Source organism: Herpailurus yagouaroundi, unplaced genomic scaffold, assembly GCF_014898765.1.
Source record: "Herpailurus yagouaroundi ecotype Mexico unplaced genomic scaffold, PumYag 203, whole genome shotgun sequence".
Taxonomy (NCBI): Eukaryota; Metazoa; Chordata; class Mammalia; order Carnivora; family Felidae; genus Herpailurus; species Herpailurus yagouaroundi.
In genome coordinates, this window is record NW_024412434.1 from 33982611 (window position 1) to 34003001 (window position 20391).

Here is a 20391-nt window from a genome sequence, read left to right on the forward strand (position 1 = left end):
TGGTGCCCGCCAGTTGTTTTGTTCTTAGACAAGTCTCCTAAAGACCCCTGCCCGTCCTGTGCGTTTCTGAAATTAGTAAATAAATATCCTTCCTGTGTACCTCAGGAGTTTTTCATACTGCTGTTTTATGCTTCATCTCTGGGGTTGTGTGTTTTGCTGTCTCTTCCAGGGCAGAGACTCAGTTTCTTGTTGGCCTCAGGCTCTCCCAGAAGTAAGCCAGCTGAGTTTTAAAGTACCCCGAGTTAAGTCCCACTGATTGTAAACACTCACAAAGTTAAGCCCCATTGGTTTTCAAAGCCAAATGTCTCGGGGTCTCATCTTCCCAGTGCAGGGTCCCCCGTGTCTGGGGTGGCTGGTGTGGGGTCTTTTCCTCTCCCTTCTCTACACTCATGTTCTCCTTCCTGTTTGTGGTTAGTCTCACAGGTTAGTTTGGTTCTGGAAGGGTCTCTGCCCTTCCTTCTGTTTTCACTTTGGTTTCCTGTCTACCATTAACTGTGGAGAGCTTGTTCTGTCAGTCTTAGGGTTTTTTCTGGGTCAGTTGCAATGATGTGCCTGTTATCTAGATGTGTTCATGGGACAAGGTGAGGGTAGGACCCTCCTACTTCCCGACCTTCCCTGGAAGTCTGAGCAATCCCAATTCTGGGTGTTTATATGAAAGAAATGAAAGCAGGGACTCAAACAGATATTTATACACAAGTGTTTATAGTAGCATATTCACAACAGCCAAGAGGTAGTCAAAACTTCAGTATTTAATGGTGGATGAATCAATAAAGAATATATGTTGTATCCATATAGTAGAACATTATTCAGCTGTAAAAAGGAAGGAAATTCTGATAAATGCCGCAACATAGATGGACCTTGAGGACATTATGTTAAGAGAAATGGGCCAATCACAAGAAGACAAATTCTGCACAATTATACTTACGTGAGGTATCTAGGCTAGTCGAACTCAGAGAAATAGAAAGTAGAATGGTGGTTGCCAGAAGCTGAGAGAGAGGGAGGTGGGGTTGTAGAGTTTCCATCTTGTGGGATGGGGAGCTTTGAGAATCTGTTGCACAACCATGTGCCTGCGGTTGACAATGTTGTACTGACTACCTGGATTGTCGGGAGGGTGAATTTTAGTGTTTTTGGCCACGTAACATAAATAACCATCAACTGGAGAAATACAGATGATGATACATTGATATGTTGTAACAGTTCTCATCAGTAAAAAACCTATGAAGTGCTGATCCATATAGCACTATAGCAGAGTCTATATATGGTTCTATAAAATCAGTGTGATTCTATTTATATTAAGGTCAAGAACCAAGGAAAGCTAATCAAAATATTGAATAGTAGCTGTTTATTCAGGGTGGGGTTTGATTGGAAGGACACATGTAAGTACTTTGGGTTGATAGATATGTCCTGTGTCTTGATTGGGGTAGTGGTTCTATAGATACGTTTCCATGCATTGAACTTTATCAGTGTAAAGATCTGAACATTTCACTGCATGTATATTTTCTATTTTCTCCCCCACATCTGTAAATGAATACTTACCTCTGCTTAATAGATTTTTCTTTTCACAGTGTCTTTTCACACTTTGTATAAGGAGAGACGCAGGCTGCAGTTGGCCCGTGGGAGTGGCTAGGTGGCCTCTTCTAAAATGCTAATCTCTTAGAGTTTTCATAGGAACAGCTAGAGTGTAGCGTGGTGTGGTTGATGGTGAAGGGTGTGGGCACCAGAGTTGTTCACACCTGGGTTCACACCTGGCGTTGCCACTCGCGCTTAAATAACTGGGAGAGCTTCATACCTCTGCTTACTCATTTGCAAAATACTCGGAGTCCCTCCTTTGTGGAATTGTGTGGAAGGTTGCGTAGAGCCATCTGGTGCCTGACCACCCACTGCCTTCTGGTTGGTTCCCTGCTCCCACTTGTTCTCCTGTGGCTGCCTTCACGGTAGCCAGACGACCCCCTGACATGGAGTCAGATCATATCATCCCCTCTTGAAAATCCCCAGTGCTCCTGTCACACTGAAAGTGGCAGCCAGGTGCATCCCTCCGCATGGCTCTGTTCTCTCTGCTGGCACCTGCTCTGTCAGCTTCCACACCTGGCAGCTGGGTTTTCTCTGTGTCCTGGAGACCCTCATCTTGCCAGAATAGCTTTTTTCTTTTTCTTTTTTTTTTTTTTAACGTTTATTTACCTTTGAGACAGAGAGAGACAGCATGAATGGGGGAGGGTCAGAGAGAGCGAGACACAGAATCCGAAACAGGCTCCAGGCTCCGAGCCGTCGGCACAGAGCCCGACGCGGGGCTCGAACTCACGCACCGCGAGATCGTGACCTGAGCCGAAGTCGGCCGCTCAACCGACTGAGCCACCCAGGCGCCCCAGAATGGCTGTTTATTCTTACTGCTCACACGTAACATTGACTGAACTCTTTCCTGGCCTCATTGTTAAGTAGGCCGTATGTTTATTCTGTTTTAATTCCTGCCCTATGCAATTGTCTTTTGTGTGTCCCTTACCTGTTAGCAAGTAAGCTGCGTGGGATACAGTACCTCGTCCACCTCGTTCTCCACTGTACCCAGCCCTGAGGTGCTTCCAAAGTAGGCATTCAGTAAATTCTGTGGGGTGGCTGCAGTTGGTTTTTTTTTTTTAAACGTTTATTTTTTAATTTTTGAGACCGAGACAGAGCATGAACGGGGGAGGGTCAGAGAGAGAGGAAGACACAGAATCTGAAACAGGCTCCAGGCTCTGAGCTGTCGGCACAGAGCCCGACGCGGGGCTCGAACTCACGCACCGCAAGATCATGACCTGAGCCGAAGTTGGACGCTTAACCGGCTGAGCCACCCAGGCGCCCCCTGCAGTTGGTTTTAATACACTCAAAAGGCCAAACACAGTGACTGGCCCTGAGTGCTTGGTAAGTGTTAGTGAAAATCATTGCCACAGCCTGTGAGGAGTACGTGCCTCCTTTAGCAGAACATCAGAATGCATTACGAGGCTTGAAAAATGTATTCTTCAGAAATTTCTTTCTGAAGAAATCGAGAAAGATCAAGACCCACTCACCTAAGAAAAGTCACACAGCACTCTGCAGCCAGTGTGTGATTATTTATATAGATTCTAGGGTAATAAAATGAATAATTAAAAGCCCGAATGAATTTGAATGTCATTTCACTGCAGCTTTCAAACCAGCAGGTTTATCCTTCTTTTCATTCCTTCCCCACACATCTGTTTGTAACAGTTTCTGTAGGGTAAACTATGTCACAGGACCAGACAGAAAGGAAAAAAAAAAAAAAAAAAAAAGCCTGGGGCCTTCAGGATGTCTGTGAACAATGGAGTGATTGAGCTCTCTTTTTGTTTTAGATGTCCACACAGAAGCTGTGCAGGCAGCGCTGGCTAAACACAAAGAAAGGAAGATGGCAGTGCCTATGCCTTCCAAACGCAGGTCCTTGGTTGTGCAGACCTCGATGGACGCCTACACACCTCCAGGTGAGAAGCAGGCCCACTGTCTGCTTCCCAAAGTGACAGGCGAGCCTGGGGATGAATTCACTGCTAGCTTCAGCAGTCCTGGTCCTTGTAGCTTTCAAAGTAATGGTGCTGTGATTCAGATTTTCGGAACTAGAAGTCCAGAAATGGTGTCTACGCTCTATATTAAACTCAGAGGGAAAATTCATGTTACTAGGTATGTCTATACAAATAGTATTTTAACCTTTTCATTGAGACTTGTAAATGATGCAGACTTTTAGTCTTACGAAATTTCACTTAATTCTTCATGTAGCAAAAGAGAAGAGTTTGTGCCTCCATAGTTGTAACTGAATTTGGACTTCTCTTCTGCTTGGATAGATGTATATATATTCTCAAACTCTTAAAACATAAATGTGTCATAAGGTTATATGAAGAAACCAAATGAATTGAAAAATGTATCCTGTTACCTCAGTTTGGAGTATGTAAAGTGCAGGTAGTATTTTGGTTTCTGGACGGTGCAGTGTCTGTCACAGCTGCTTATTCTGCTGTGGTGGTGGTGTGAAAACAGGCAACGTGTCAGTGAGTGGCTGTGGCTGTTTGCCAATAAAACTTTATTTATAAAGGCAGGCAGAGGGCCAGTTTGATCCACAGGCCTGCTGACCTCGATCTTAAATGGTTGAAGGTAATATCCCATTCATATTTATGCTTTTATTTATCTTGAACTTTATATAACTACCTAAGTTCTGTTCTTTACCCAAATAATTACAGTCTGTGTTTTATGATCTTCAAAACCAAAGTAAAGAGCAAGGTTAAATTACACAGGCATCTATTAGAAAACATGAAGTATTGAGCCTAAATTACGTGTTTTTTCTGTGTGTTGGGTTCCAACATTATTCATGTCCTTGTTGCCACTCTCCCTTCCTGCAGACCCAAGTTACCTTGCACAGTAAGAACAAATGGGTGTGTACAACGTTGTTTAGAGTGTTTTGAAGTTGAATCCTGAGTGTTTGCAAGCAGTGAGAGTAATAGAAACACATACTTTAACTCAGAGATGTGTACAACATAGTGATTCAACATTTATGCACATTACTCAGTGCTCCCTGTGATGTGTGGTCACCGTGTCACCATATGAAGTTAGTGCAGTGTTATTCACTGTATTCCCCATGCTGCACCTTCTGTTTCCGTGACTCTATTTCATAACTGGAAGTTTGTAACTTCTTTTTTTTAATGTTTATTTTTGAGAGAGAGAGACAGACAGACAGAATGTGAGCGGAGGAGGGGCAGAGAGAGAGAGGAAGACACAGAATCTGAGATGGGCTCCAGGCTCCGAGCCGTCAGCACAGAGCCTGATGCGGGGCTCAAACTTATGAACTGGGAGATCCTGAGCTGAGCTGAAGTTGGACGCTTAACCAACTGAGCCACCCAGGTGCTCCTGGAAGTTTGTAACTTCTAATCCTCTTTACCTATTCTGCCTATCCCCCAACCCACCTCCCCTCTGGAACCACCAGTTCTCCATATTTAAGTCTGTTTCTGGTTTTTGTTCATTTGTTGCGGTTTTTAGATTCCATATACAAGTGAAATCTTACAGTATTTTGTCTTTCTCCGACATTCCACTGAGTATAATGCCTTCTAGGCACACCCATGTTGTTGCAAATGGCAAGATTTCATTCTTTTATATGACTAATATTCCATTGTACGGATAGCACATCCTCATGCATCATATGCTGGACACTTAAGTTGCTTCCATATCTTGCTTATTGTAAATAATGCAACAAAAGACATAGGGGTGCATATATCTTTTTGAATTAGTATTTTCATTTTCCTCTGATAAATACTCAGAAGCAGAATTGCTGGATCATATGATAGTTCCTTTTTTTGAGGAACCTCCTTACTGTTTTCCACAGTGGCTGTGCCAGTTTGCATTCCCACCAAGAGTGAAAGAGGCTTCCTCTTTCTCCACATCCTCGCCAACATTTGTGATTTATTGTCTTTTTGATACTAGCCATTATGACAGATGTGATGAGATGCCTGATTTTGATTTGCGTTTCCCTGATGGCGAGTGATGATGAGCATCTTTTCATGTGTTGGCCATCTTTTGTCTTCTCTGGAAAATGTCTTTTGAGGTCCTCTGCCCATTTTTACTCAGATAGTTTGGATTATTATTATTTTTTGGTCTTGAGTTTTATGAGTTCTTTATATGTTTATTTGGATATTAACCCCTTATCAGATACATGATTTACAAATATCTTCTCCCATTCAGTAGGTTGCTTTTTCTGTGCAGAGCTTTCTTTCAGTGTGCAAAGCTTTTCAGTTGTGTGGTCTTAATTCCTTATTTTTGCTTTTGTTTCCCTTGTGTGAGGAGACATGTCCAAAAAATATTGCTAAGATATGTCTACGAGTCTACTGGCTGTTTTTTACAGGAGTTTTATGGTTTTAGATGTCACATCTAAACATCTAGGTCTGTAATCCATTGTGAGCTCATTTTTGTGGGGTATAAGAAAGTGGTCTAGTTTCACTCTTTTACCTGTTGTCCAGTTTTCCCAACACCATTTGTTAAAGACTGTCTTTTTAGGGCGCCTGGGTGGCTCAGTCAGTTAAGCATCCGACTTCCGCTCAGGTCATGATCTCGCGGTTCACAAATTCGAGCCCTGCGTTAGGCTCTGTGCTGACAGTTCAGCGCCTGGAGCCTGCTTCAGATTCTCTGTCTCCTTATCTCTCTCTGCCCCTCCCTTGCTTGCACTCTGTGTGCATCCGTCCGTCCCTGTCTCTCTCTGTCTCTCTCAAAAATAAACATAAAAAAAAAGACTGTCTTTTCTCCATTGCATATTCTTGCCCCCTTTGTCATAGATTAGTTGACCATATAAACGGGTTCATTTCTGGACTCTCTGTTCTGCTAATGTGGTGAAAAGTTTTATTTTGTATGTGTTTTTGTAACAGAATGCACTTACAAGGATGACGAACCCACTTAAAATATTTTAACTAGATGTTTGGAACTAGACAGCATTCAAAGAGATTGACATTTTTCTGAGCTACGTTTTTTATGAGAAATGTTGAGTTTAAAATGCAAGAAACAATGTGATTATGTATGTGCCTTTTCACACATTGAACCCATCCTCAGAAATGTTATTTTATTGTACATGATGAAAGACAAAACTTTAGGAAATCAAACATTGTACGTATATCTTTACGAAATGTAAAAGAACGTTACTGGGAGTATAATTTTGGTGAAATATTTCCATTTAGTTGGCCCTTGCTTGTATGCCATGTAATACATTTTGTAAACTGTCATTCAAAGGTCCTGGTGATAATATCACATGGGATAGTTTCATACAATCAAATGCCAGCTCCATCATCATAAAATTTTTATTTACAACCTGTTTTGTGCGTAGCAGTACTCTACCTGTTTAGAACCATACTTGCTTGAACAAAACCTTGGGGCTGAGCTCTATTTTCTCTCATTCTTTTTTCCTTTGTTGCTTTAACACTGATGAGTTAAAACTCATCTCATGTCCTCTGATCTTCAGAGCATATTCCTGAAATACATATTTTCTCTGTGAAATGACTGGTCACTGACCAGTGTAACCAACCAGTATCACTGTTACACTGACAGTCTTTTACAGGTGAAGCTTTCCTTTAGTTTTCACATTTAAAAATATAATAAGAATTTGCCAGCAATTCTGTTTCTATTCATAATGAAATAACCTGTACTGGACTAACCCATGCACTGTAAATAACTATAAAACTGCCCCAAATGAATGGGGCAGCTGTTTTTAAGCCACGGACATCCAGCAGTGAGAGACTAACCTGAGAGCAGGAAAACTTGTGAGGTGAGCCCCACAGTTCACAGTTTTCTGCCTGGAGAAGTTTTTAGACCATGGCTCAGTGATTGAGATCTGAGCAAGGCCAGTAGTTCTGCTAAGTTGAGGAGGCAGAGATCTGAGTTCAGGCAGATGACAGGATTGGAGCTTTCTGCAGATCCACACTAGCAAAGAATCACTCCACGTCTGCTCAACGTCCGACTGCTTGCTAAAATAGGAATCACAAGGCTTTAGAGGAAGATTATAGAATCCAGAGTCTCCTCCACATACCATCCACAATGTGTACTGCTCGGTAAACAGTCACTAGATATGAAGAGATACAGGAAATGTGATCTGTGGCCACAGAAAAAGGAGTCAACATAAAATGAACATAAGATGGCCTCATTGTGCTCTTGGTAACCACTAATCATCTGTGGCTGGTGTCAATTGTATTTGCTGTAAGTGTGAAATTCATGCCAGATTTTGAAGAGTTAATATGAAAAAATCACTGGAGGGTATTTAATTTTCATATTTATTATTTATTAAAGCAACAATATTTGGAATATTTAGTGATAAATAAAAATACATTTAAAAAGTTAATTGTATCTATTTTTTAACGTGGCTACTAGAAAGTTTAAAACTATGTTATGAGACTCCTATTTCTGTTGGAGAGCTCTGGTTTTAGATGTTTGATATAGTGGAAGATGGAGTTTTAAAATCTGATTACAAACATTCAGGGAATCAAATTAAAATAAAGTACTGAAGGAAAATATTGTCTCAATACATGAGCTGAGTAGAGAAAGGGAAAAATACTTTTTTTTAAATTAATGGAGACTCTAGAACAGTAAAGTTCTCACTAAGGTGAGACTTCACTGGATTGGCTTAACATCAGATTGGAGAAGGAGGAAGATGAAGGTGTCTGTAAACCTGAAGAGACATGAAGAGAAATTAACCAAACTGAAGAGCGGGGAGACATAATTAAAGTTAACAGAAGAACCTCAAGTATTATGGTACAATGTTACCCACTTATTTGGAACCCAAGAAGGAAAAGAGGAGAGGGCAGAAAAAATATTTGAAGAAACAATAGTCGAGAACTTCTCAGACTGCTATAAAATCCACCTTATAGATCCCAGAAGTTCAGTGAACCCAAAGCAGGATAAGTTAAAAAAAAAATCATACCTCAGTTCACAATGGTCAAAGTGCTGAAATCCCATGATTAAGAGGAAATCTTGAAAGTAATTGGAGGAAAACCTATACTACATACAAGAGCACATCATATGAATGATGAATGACCTACATAAAGACACTATAGAGACTGGAAGACAGTATAAAGACATATTTAAAGTCCTAAAGGGAAAAAACAAAACTCATATTCAGAGAAAATATCCTTAATAAACAAGGATGGAATGAAGACATAATGAGACATGAAAAGTGAGAGAATATAGTGCCAGGAGGACTGCGCTGCAAACATGCTAACGGATGTCATTTGGGCTGATGGGAAATGATGTTAGATGAAAAACGTAATCGGTAAAAAGGAAAAAACACTGGAAATAGTAAATGGGCAAACAATACTATGTTTCCTATTGTAATTTGCTTTAAAACAATAAGGAGGGGTGAGTGGAATTATACTGTTGTGTGGCTGTTACTTTTGTGAAGTAGGTAGAATGTGAACAGTAGAAAATGTGTAGTGTCAGGTGTATTCAGAGTAGAGGTGAAAGAGAACGTTTATAGTGTCAGATTTGAAGAATAAACAGAATATTGACCCCATATAGACCCATTAAGGATGCACAGCTGTTAGCCTTACATCAACCACTAAAAAAAAAAAAAAGTACAAGTAAGATTTAATAGAAGACATAAAATGAAACTAAAAAAATGTGGTTAAAGTACATAGGAAAAATCAACAGATATAAAAAATAGGTGGAATGAATGAAAAATAGCAAAATGCTAGATTTTAGCACATTTATATCATTGATTATGATAATTATAAATGGACCAAACACCCAATTAAAAGATTGGGATTGTCAGACTGGATAAAAAAAGAAGATACATCTATATGTCTTCTATAAGAGATACAGCCGTATTTTTTTAAAGTAAACTCCACCCCTAACATGGGGCTCGAACTCACAACCCTGAGATCAAGAGTCACATGCTCTCTCTACCCACTGATCCAGCCAGGACACATTTAAGTCAAAAATGAAGATAGTTAAAAATACAAGGTTGAAAAACTATACAGTGGAAACATTAAATATAAAGTATACAAGTCTTAACATCAAAGTAGATGGCAAGACATAGTAATACAAGATATAAAGTGCGACCTTACATAATGGAAAGTGAACAATTTATCCGTAAGATGTAATAATGAGTACTTGCATACATAAAAGAGCAGTATAATTTATAAAGCAGAAGCTGGAATAGTGAGGGGGAATAGAAAAGTCAAGAATCATAACTAGAGATTTAAAAAATACCTTTCTTAATAATTGGTCAAAACAACACAGTCATCCAGCTTGATGCAGTTGCTGTTCACAGAATATTATACTCAACTACTGTGGAACAGACATTCACCTTTAATACATTTCTTGAGGTGTAATTTGCATTCCACAAAATTAACCTATTGTAAGTGTGTGACTCGGTGATTTTTAATAAATATATAGATAATGCTGTCATTGCCATAATCTAGGTTTAGAACATTTCCACCACTCCACAAGTTTCCTTGTGCCCATTTGCAGTTAATTCCCCTTATAACATTCAGCCATAGGGGCCTCTGATCTGATTTCTATGCCTCTGTAAATATTCTGGAAATTTTGTAAATAAAATGATAAAATGTGTTCTTTTGCATCTTCCATGTTGTAGCATGCATCAGTTCATTCCTTCTTGTTGAATTGTATCCTGGTAGGTACACCACGTTTTGTTTACCCGTGACTAGTTGGTAGATATTGAGCTTGCTTCCAGCTTTTGGCTATCATGAATAATACTGCTCTCCACATGTATGTACATATGTTTGCAACATATATCATTTATTAACGAATCTTATAGTTATTTTATGCTTAACTTTCAGGAAACTGCCAAATTGTTTCTATACGGGTACTGCCATTTTACATTCGCACTAGCAGTGTAGGAGGATTTGTTTCTCAACATCCTTACAAACGTTTATATTGTCTGTATTTTTTATTGTAGCCATTCTGGTAGATATGAAATGTTATCTCATTGTGGTTTTAATTTGCATTTTCTTAATGGGCTTATTTGCTGTTTGTGTATCTTCATTGGTTGACTGTTCACACTCTCCCATTTTTTATATGAGTTGTCTCCTCACTAGTTAACAGTTCTTCATATAATCTGAATACAAATCCTGTACCAGATTCACAATTTTCAAACTATGTTTTGTCTTCCCTTAATTGTGTCTAGTATCTATATAAAGATATTTTGTATCTTTATCTTGTATTCTGTGACCTTGCTAAATTTATTAATTGAAGAATTTAGTGTGTTCCTTGGGACTTTTTTACATAAAAGATCATATTAAATTGACTAAAGACAGTTTTAATGTTTCCTTTCCAATCTGGATGCCTTGAAGTTATTCTTTTTGCTTTATTTCACTGGCTGGAGGTTTGCAAATAATGTTGAATAGAAGTGGTAAGAGGGGGCATCCTTACCTTAGTCTTGATTTTAGGAGCTGCACGTTTAATCTTTTAACATTAAATACAGTGTCAGCTATGAGTTTTCACAGATGCCCTGTGTCAGGTCGAGGAAATTTCTTTCTATTCCTGCTTTGTTGAAAGGTTTTATCATAAGTTAGTTTTAGATTTTGTGAAATGCTTTTTCTGTGACTTTGAAAGTTAACTTAGGGTTTTTGTCCCTTTATCCTACTAATATGGTGCATAACGTTAATTGACTTTTGAATGTCACCACTTGGTCCTAATGTGTACTATCCATTTTCTATTTTGCTCGATTCTGTTAGCTAATAGGTTTTCAGGACTTTTGTGTCTGTATCATGAGGGATATTTTTCTGTAGTTTTCTTGTGAAAGGGTGGGGTGGGAATGAAAGATTGACAGTAAAGAAGCATAAGAATACTTTTTGGGAGGATAATAATATTTGGATGGATGTAGGGGTACGTGCGTTTCTCAAAAATCGTAAGTCTGACGGCTTGAACGTTTTTCCAGATGAGATACAGATGGCCAATAATAGCATGAAAAAATGCCCAGCATCAGTGGTCATTAGGGAAACACAAATCAAAACTACGATGAGATACGACCTCACACCCACTAGAATGGCTACTGTCAAAAACCAGAAAATTACAAGTGGTTGGTGAGGATGGGGAGAAATTCAAACCTTTGTGCACTATTGGTGGGAACACCTATATGGCAAAAAGTATGGCAGTTACTTAAAAAATGCTACATGACCCAGCAATTCTGCTTTTGGGTCTGTACCCAAAGGAATTGAAATATCTTAAAGAGATATTTGTACACTCATATTCATAGCATTATTCAAAATAGCTAAGACATGGAAGCAACCCCTTGTCTGTCCACAGATGGATGCGTAAGCAACATGTGCTACATACGTGAAATAGGTTATCATTCACCCTTAGGAAAGAAATTGTGCAGTGTGCCACAATATGGATGAGCCTTGAGGATGTTACGCAGAATGAAATGAGCCACGCACAAAGACAAATACTGTATGAAGACACTTGTGTGAGGTACTTAAAGTGGCCCCAGTTGTATAAGGAGAAAGCAAAATGGTGGTTCCCAGGGCCTTTGGGGAAGGGAGAATGGAGGGTCATTGTTTAACGGGGACAGAGTTTCACATTTGCAAGATGAAGAGAAATACTGAAATGGTGGGTACAGTTGCACAGATTATAAGTGTATTTGGTATCACTGAATTTCTACTTAAAAATGGTTACAGTGGTAAAGTTTATGTTGTATTTTACCACAATCACAAAAACAAAAACGAAAGAAGCCTTAAGCCTGAATACAAAAAAATGTGTAAATTTTCTTTAAATTATAATCCCACTATTTCACAAAGCCGAGCAGAGGGAGAGAATTTGTTGGTCTTCTATTGATACTGCTGCTTTTCTAACAAATTCCTAACAAACTTCCAAAAATTTTCCAGAGAGCTTGGCCATATCACAATGATAATAAAATATGAATGTCATTGTCCTTCACAAATACTGTTGTGTTGGAAAAAAACAAAAGTCCGTGTCTTGATTTAAGACACATTGTCATTTCCCTTGTTCTCCTTAGATGTTCTCGAGCTGCTCCGGTCTCTACTTCCTCCTGGTGTACCTCACCCATGGTAGGACCCAGAAGCTGTTCTTACATGAGGATTTAAATAACAAGTATACCAGTATTTCATTCTTGAAAACGTCACAGCTGCTAGGGAAATCATGTTACTTAAAAATAGTTCTATCACTTTTAATGAAAAAAAGTGATGTGTTTGATCTCAATCCAAGCTGCACAGTATTCAGAGAGGAAAATAAATCAAGTGAATAGTGAAAAAATTTAACAGAAATGAGCGTTAAAGCAAATACGTTTAGTTTACTCATGTAATGTGCTGACATACTATCCTCACTAGAAGAGGAAGCAAAGCCTTGGTGGGAAAGAGATGGGAGTCATTCTAACTTCTACACCACTATTCTTGCTGACAACTTACTCTTTGGGGAGGGACGTGGTTATCTTTACTCACACGAAATTTAAAAATACAGCTCAGAGGGCACCTTGTTGGCTCAGTCGGTTGAGCGTCCGACTCTTGATCTCGGCTGAGCTTATGATCTCGCGATTTGTAAGTTCCAGCCCCCGTGTCAGGCTTGCTGATGCCAGCACGGGCCTGCTTTGGATCCTCTGTCCCCCTCTCTCTCTGCCTCTCTTCAGCTCATGCTTTCTCTCTCTCTCTGTCAAAAATAAACAAACATAACAATACAGCCCAGAGAAGTACCTCAGGTCTAAACAAGGGCTACAGTCACACTTTGAAACACATGGAAGTTCAGTGCCTCAGAAAATGCCGCCCCCATCCTTCTCGCTTGCTGTAAGCATGCCTAGAAACAGTTGGCTTCTTCGCAGACTGAGTGAAGAAAATAGGTGAGTATGTCTCTGCCCAAGATTGTAATGTCAAGAAAACAAAACAAAAAAACCCTTTTTGTAGCATATTTATTTAAGGTGTTTTCGATGAAAAAATCATTATACCAAAAAAGAGTTCGTTCTCTGAGATCTGTGACTTTTCCAGAGTGTCGAAAGCACAAAGCATCGGCGGTTACGTGTGTTGGTGGTGTCTGCCCTGGTGTTTGTCTCTTTGCCGTGATGCATCGCAGATCTGTCTCTCGCAGATACCTCTTCTGGCTCGGAAGACGAAGGCTCGGTGCAGGGAGACTCCCAGGGGACCCCCACCTCCAGCCAGGGCAGCATCAACATGGAGCACTGGATCAGCCAGGCCATCCACGGCTCCACCACGTCCACGACCTCTTCCTCCTCCACCCAAAGCGGGGGGAGCGGCGCCGCCCACAGACTGGCCGACGTCATGGCCCAGACGCACATAGGTGAGTGCCTCGCTGTGGTCGTCCCGAAGCCGGTGGCCATCTAGTGGCCGTGGTCTTGGTGTCTATGGATTTATCTGTGCATGTCGGCCGTGGAATCCATTCGAGGGACGGCACAGAGCCCGGCTCCAACCCTTCAGCTGCTTTGCTGCTTTCGTTTTTCTGTTTTGTGAAGTTGGCTTTTCACTGCCCCCAGTGTCCCTGACAGCGAGGATGTTGGGCTTTCTGCTCGTAAAGGAAACGTTATCAAGCATTGCTTGAGATGTTTGAAAATAGTGTGAAAGGAGGGTAAGAATTACTAGCAGAAAAGAGAGGGCGTTGGATGAGTCGCAGTGCTGTCTGAATCGTAGACACAGGAGGTACGTGCCGCGAAATGAGGCCTTATCCAGTGTGGACGGGAGGAGTATGGCATCCAGATCTGTTCTCAGCCAGTTTTAGTTGTGGATTAAGATTTTTAAACTCCCAATAAAAATCTTTCACAGAGTGAACTACGTGCTTTGAATGTGGTTCCGGGATAGCTCAGGAAGGTCCCCATTAAAATAGCAACGTGGGCAGGGCTCACCTCGCTCACAGGACACACACTCCTCACGGTGCTTGTCGACACCATGCCCTCCTCGCCACGGCAAACCTCGTGTCTGCAGGAAGCCCAAGTTTAGGAAACAGGCAAAGGTAGTGAATTAAGTACTCAACAGACATCTCAGACGCACAAGCTTTTATTTCTAGATTATTAGCTACTTGGCAGAGTTCAAAGAAACTCAAACCACTTTCTTCGGACTTTGCCCCAAGAGCACCCGCTCTGAATGAAGTCAGAGTTAACCTCGCTGGTAACCGTGTCAGCAGTGCACCCTCGATTCTACTGTAGATGCTCAGGCAGCCAGTCAGGAGAGCTGGCTCTGGCCTCTGTTGCCACATGAATGGCTGCTGGCAGCTTCAGAAGCCCCTTTTGCTGCTCTAGTTGTTTAGTGGGGAAAAAAAGAATAATGATTTCTTTCCTTTGTTCCTCTGAGAGCTGTCGTGAGTACAAAGAAAATAGGAAAATTCTGCCTTTTTGTAAAGTAACAGTCCAATGCCAAGTGGTCGTATTAGAGTTCACTTTTCTATCCTCGGGTGACAGTGACACAGTTTTGTGAGCACCAAGAACTCCGTTTGGGATCAGAGTAAGCTAAAAATTACACAGAGACGTGTGCCCGTGAAAGAGATGAGGTTTCATCGTGCGTGCTGCAGGACCTGAGAGAGTGTCTGTGCGTGTCGCGTGGCTCCCGTGTGGGTGGTGTGACACGGAAGGCTGTCCACCTGTGCTGCTCACCCCGACCTGGGGGAGTGTGTATGGTGTGATTCACCTCACTTGTAAAGAAGCCTCAGAATTTTTACCGTGAGACACACAGAACGTCCCCGCATCTGGCTGTCCCTTTGTGACGTGACCTGTGACGTCCTGGAGGAAGGTCCGGTTGCGGGGTTAGATTTATCCAGACTGTTAAGAGGCTGCATGACTCATGTGCTTCATGTCTCAGCAGAACCTAAAAATAGCTGTTGGGAGTGTGACGTCACAGTCCTCTCTAATTTGGCGCAAAGATCAGTTCCTAGGATACCTGGAAATTTTCTGTCCGTGTGAAAAATTTGAAAGAAAGCAGTGGCAAAACAGAATAAAACGAGGAGGAGGAGACCTACAGCTACATGGCGAAGCAGACAACGTGGAAAGTCCTAGAACTGGCAGCATTTACCCTCTTGTTGAGACTCTGAGAAGTCTAGAGTGTGAGGGTGTGACTGTGCGTGTGTGTGTGTGTGAGGGCAGAATGTAAGAATGTGCATGAGTGTGTTGGGAGGGTATACGTGCATATGCATGTGTATATGAGTGTGTGTACATATGTGTGGAAGTATGTATGAAAGACTGCGCGTGTGAGGGAGGGTGTGCACAAGAGAATGCGCATGTGTGTGTTGTGAAAGTGTGTATATGTAAGTGTGTGTGCACCTGCATATGAGACTGTGTGTGTTCACAGAGTAAGCCCACCAGCGCCGTACCCCTCATCCCGCTGGGTGAGATACTTGCTGGAGGGACAGGCCCTGCTGCCCCCTGATTGGGGGAGGAAAGCCTGGTGGTTACAGCCAACAGAGGCCAACAAGGGTCTGCCACAAACTGGGCTGTTCTACCTTGTTGTTGAAGCAAAATCCCATGGGTTTTCACCCTGACCGTGTACATAGGGACCCCACACGTGTACCCCCAAAGTCAGGCCAGCTCCGTATATGGTGTAAAGCTCCCTCCAGGAAGTTTTCCTCCCTGCGGCTCTGCTTCCTGTGGGTTCTCGCGTGGTGTGCCGTCGCGAGGATGGAGGCCTCCAGGATGCAACGCAGAGGGCCCCGGGTGACACCGCTCCCCGCTCCTAAGGCAAGGGCCCTTGTTCCAGTGAGTACCAGAATGTTTTGGATCATTACTAGGCGGTATTCATTCAGAACTCTGTGCATGTCACCTGCTTGAGACAACGGGAACAGGCAGGATTAACACCCCTCAAGTACTGTATCAGTATCGAAAGTCGAGGAGCGTCACTCAGTAGGAAAATTAGCGGAATGCTTTTAAACTCTAGGAGGCTTGTTCACAAAAAGCGTGAGAGGAAAATGAATTAGTTACTACACGGAAGTGGAAAATTTGGGCAGAAACTATTGGTACGTTTCTAGACGAAGAAGTAAGAACAAAGCAGAATAGATAATGTAGTTGTATGTTTATAATAAAATTTGTACGTTCAGCAGATTTTGGTTTGAGCTCTTGTCTCTCATTTGGTGGCCACAGGTACCGTGGCGGTGAGGTCTGTGTCACCCTTTGCTGACTGACACAGCGGAGGCATCATCACTGGGGTTCCGTTAGCGTATGCTGGGTGTGTTGTCATTAGCCAGAGATTCACAGAAGTACTTGCTGTTTCCAGAGTGTTGTAGGATTCATCGACGTGAACGCTGTGTTTGCTGTGTACCGCGTAAGCAAGCTGGTTCTCATCAGGTTTCCTGCATCTGATCCTGCTAAGAAGGTAGAGATCAGAGGGCGCTCCCACTCCCACACACTTGTTGCGTGATTAGCCCGGAGTGTGGCTGCTGTGTGTTTGTATGTAGACGCCTCTTTCCTAGGGGATTTATTCTGAGCGCTTGATAACTTACCCTCACGTATTTATGTAGAATCATCTGAAGTACTGAATTCTCGCATAACCTCTGCATTGATACTGTTCAGACACTTAGTCTTAAAACATCAAACACCTGTCAAGGATGGGGATGTTGGCAAAGCTCGCTCGCTTGAGCTGGGGTCCCCCTGCTCCGTCTCCCACAGCTAGACTACACGGCTGGCTCAGCAAGCTTTTCCTTCACGGGGCCAGAGAGTAAATGACTGAGGCTGTATGGGCCCAGCAGTGTGCTCTGATACTTCTCCTCTCTGCTCTCTAGTACCAAGGCACCTGGAAACATGAGGGCATGTCAGTGTGGCAATAAAACTTTATTTATAAAAATGGCTGGCAGGCTGTCCTACGATCATAATTTTGACACATCCTGTTCAGAGCATTGTAAACCATGCTTCTGAGACGGCCAGAAGGAGAACCCGGACCATGTGTCAGATAACTCTGGCAGAGGGGAGACTCTGGTATCCATTATAGGTTTTGGGGGGCTCCTTTGGTGATTTGGGGTTGACAATCCCGGCTTGTGAGAAGGACCCTCCTCTCTTGTCAGGCTTCTCACCCCTGTGTCACGTTTAGGTGACAGTAAATAAAGCTGACACCTGCAGAAATACCAGGGGCGTGGAGCTAATGTCACCGCCCATGTGTTTCCGTCTCCTTGGGGAACATTCTGTAACCACGGACACCTTTCCAGCAGATGTCTCGTGTCTCTGCTGTGTCGTCCTGTTTCCTTTTCTGGACAGAGGTGCTTGCTCTTCGAAGGCTCATCCTCTGCTCTGATGCTGGGTCCCAGGAGGTTGGTTCTTTCCCACCCAGCTGGGGCTCTCACTGGCACTCATGGCCTCCTGTTCCTACCCTCCCCCCAGATGGCTCCTGGCCTGCCCTTGTGTCTCCACATTCTCGCTGACATCATGCACTCACACATGACTTGTGGTCTTCAAGGCCACCTGCTTTTCACTGATGCTCAGATCTGCATCTCCCACCAAGAAATCCTTCACGGCCCCCGTTTCCAAGTGCCTCCGGACACGGCCCACTGGCCCCTGTACCCCAAGGCCAGCGTGCCAAAGAGTTGGTCCCTCGAGGAGCAGGCTCCAGGCATTAGCATCCTCGGCTCCTCCTTCCCATGAACCACGCGTGTCCACGTTCTGGGTGTTTGGCTGCCACACGTGTTGCACACCTTCTTCTCTCGTGACTGCTCCTGGCCCCTCACCCTCCGTCTGGACCGTGACGGCCCCTGTGCCCTCGTGTCCTTTCCCTCCATGCTGTTCTGAGTGTGTTGCTCCTTCAGTGTTACTAGGACACAGGTCTGCTCCTGTCTCTGCAGAAGTGCGCCTGGGACCTCCACCTCTCAAAATTTTGCTTATCTGGATTTTATACTTAGAATGAAAGTAAAGATTTTTGGATCCCAAAGTGTCCTAACCCTTCATGCACTGTGTGTGCCGTTCAGCAGGAATACCTCCCTGGCCTGCACAGTCACTCGGTGCACACGAGAGAGATGCGCCTTTTGTGCACACGAGAGAGATGCGCCTTTTCTGGTTTTTTGCAACATTTAAAAACATTTAACTCTGAAAGTAGTAACACAATTATTTACGGCTTTATGCACATGAGTTTCACAGGTTCTTTCCCAGGGCTTCGAAGAGGCAGGGTTCCCACCTAAGGGAGGAGAAGGTGGAGGGAAGCCTGCAGCAGGGAATCAGGGTGCCCTGTCACTTAGTTCCTGCAGCCCGGTGAGGGGTGGTGGCCGCCTTGTCCTGCAGTCGGGAGACTGAGGCTCAGGACAGTTGACGTGAGACTGCAGGGCACCCATCTGGTCAGTGGTCAGCAGGACCAGACACAGACCTGTGGGATGTGGGGGTGCCTGCTCATGGTGCTGGTTCCCTGTCTCCTGTGGTGTCTCCGTTTGGGCGCGGCCCTGCTTGTTACAACAGAGGAGAGCTCTTTTCCAGACAAAAGCCATGTTAAACTTTGCGTGAAGAATGAAGACTTCGGTGTCCCCATCACACCCCCACAGGGCCTGAGGTCTGTGCAAGCTTCCTGACAATTCTCGCCTCTCATCGCGGACTTGAAAGTGTGCATGTAAAAATCCAGAGGCTCCCGTGTGAAGATGAAGGCTCCTGTTCCGATGTTAGCGTGCGCTTCCGGAGACCTGACAGTGGCTCTCACGCCTTCACGGAATCACGTTGCATCGTGTGGGAGGGAGGCGGTTCTAGGTCGGCCCCGACTGGGAACTGTGGCCGGAGAGGTGCTGGCGTATAAACCGCCAGGCTGTCCTGCAGCCACGTCCGGGTCCAGTCTGTGGATGTCGTGCCTACCAACTGGAAGGCAGGAGTGGGTCACCACCACCAGGAGCCGGTCGGCAGACTCCGCAGGTGAGACCGCGGGGAGTCCTCTTTCCCAGTCGGTTGTACGTGGAGGACGGACCCAAGCGGGAAGCTGATGTTCTGACTCTCGTGAGGGCCAGCCCCTTCTCTCTGGGAAGGTCCTGTGCGGCTCCCCACCACCGTTTCATCGAGGAACCACCTGGAAGGCGCACAGGCCGGAGCGGCGGGGTGGACAGAGTGGTCTCAGGGCCATGGAGCAGGGATCCCCACTGCTCCCTTCTCCACGGTAATGTTGTCAGGTCGGGGGGACTCTGGGGGAGCATTCTCCACGAGTGGAAGCCCGTAGTGTATCATCTGTGTCGGTCAGTGGCCCTGAAGCACGTTGCCTTCTACATGCAAAAACCAGGTTTTCTGCCGTTCCTCTCTTCACTTAGAAGCTGTCTGGGGACTGAAAAATAGTTAATATGGGTTAAAAAGTGGGATCTATCACCATTTAGATAGTCAGAATTAACACGTCCGCCGGTGTTAGAACCAGAGGCATTTTCTCTCGGGTTGTCAGGTGTCCTTAATTTACTTCAGGTTGTGTTCATTCATTCTTTGACGTCTTTCTTCAGCCTTGGCCAAGTGCCAAGGATGCGGGCAGGTGGAGTAACCTCAGCATCCAAGAAGGACCCAGGGGTCTGGACCTTGAGAGCTGGAAGGAGCTAGGCCAGGAGGCGGGGAGTTTCCAGGTTCAGCCGGAAGACCAGCCTCCCTCCATGCCCCCCTCCTCTCCCTCCCTCCCTCCCTCCCTCCCTCTCCTCCCTCCCTCTTTTCTCGCTCCCCCACCTCCTCTCTCCCTCCCACTCGTCTTTCTCTCTCCTTCCTTCCTCTCACTCCTCTCCCAACCCCCTTCCTCCTCTCGCCTTCCCTTCCTCCCCCTCCTCTTCTTCTCTCCCTCCTTCCTCTCCCCCCGTCCCAACCCCCTCCCTGTGTCCCTCCCTCCCACCCCCCTCCTCTCTCCTTCCCTCCTCCTCCTCTTTCTCTCTCTCCTCCTCCTTCCTCTCCCTGTCCCAACCCCCTCCCTCCATCTCCCTCCCTCCCACCCCCCTCCTCTCTCCCTCCCCCACTTCTCTCTCCCTCCTTCTTCTCTCCCCTGTCCCAACTCCCTCACTCCATCTCCCTCCCTCCCA

At 44.1% G+C, this 20391-nt stretch overlaps 1 protein-coding gene across 5 annotated transcripts in view; it reads left to right on the forward strand.

Moving 5' to 3' along the window:
* The window catches only part of DIP2C (disco interacting protein 2 homolog C), a 322639-nt gene that overhangs the window by 154548 nt on the left and 147700 nt on the right, over nt 1-20391 (forward strand). For all 5 annotated transcript variants that reach the window (XM_040451581.1, XM_040451579.1, XM_040451580.1 and 2 more), the window contains 2 exons: nt 3336-3461; nt 13546-13755. In XM_040451581.1, coding sequence (XP_040307515.1) covers nt 3336-3461; nt 13546-13755 — 336 coding nt within the window. The remainder of the gene's footprint in view (nt 1-3335; nt 3462-13545; nt 13756-20391) is intronic.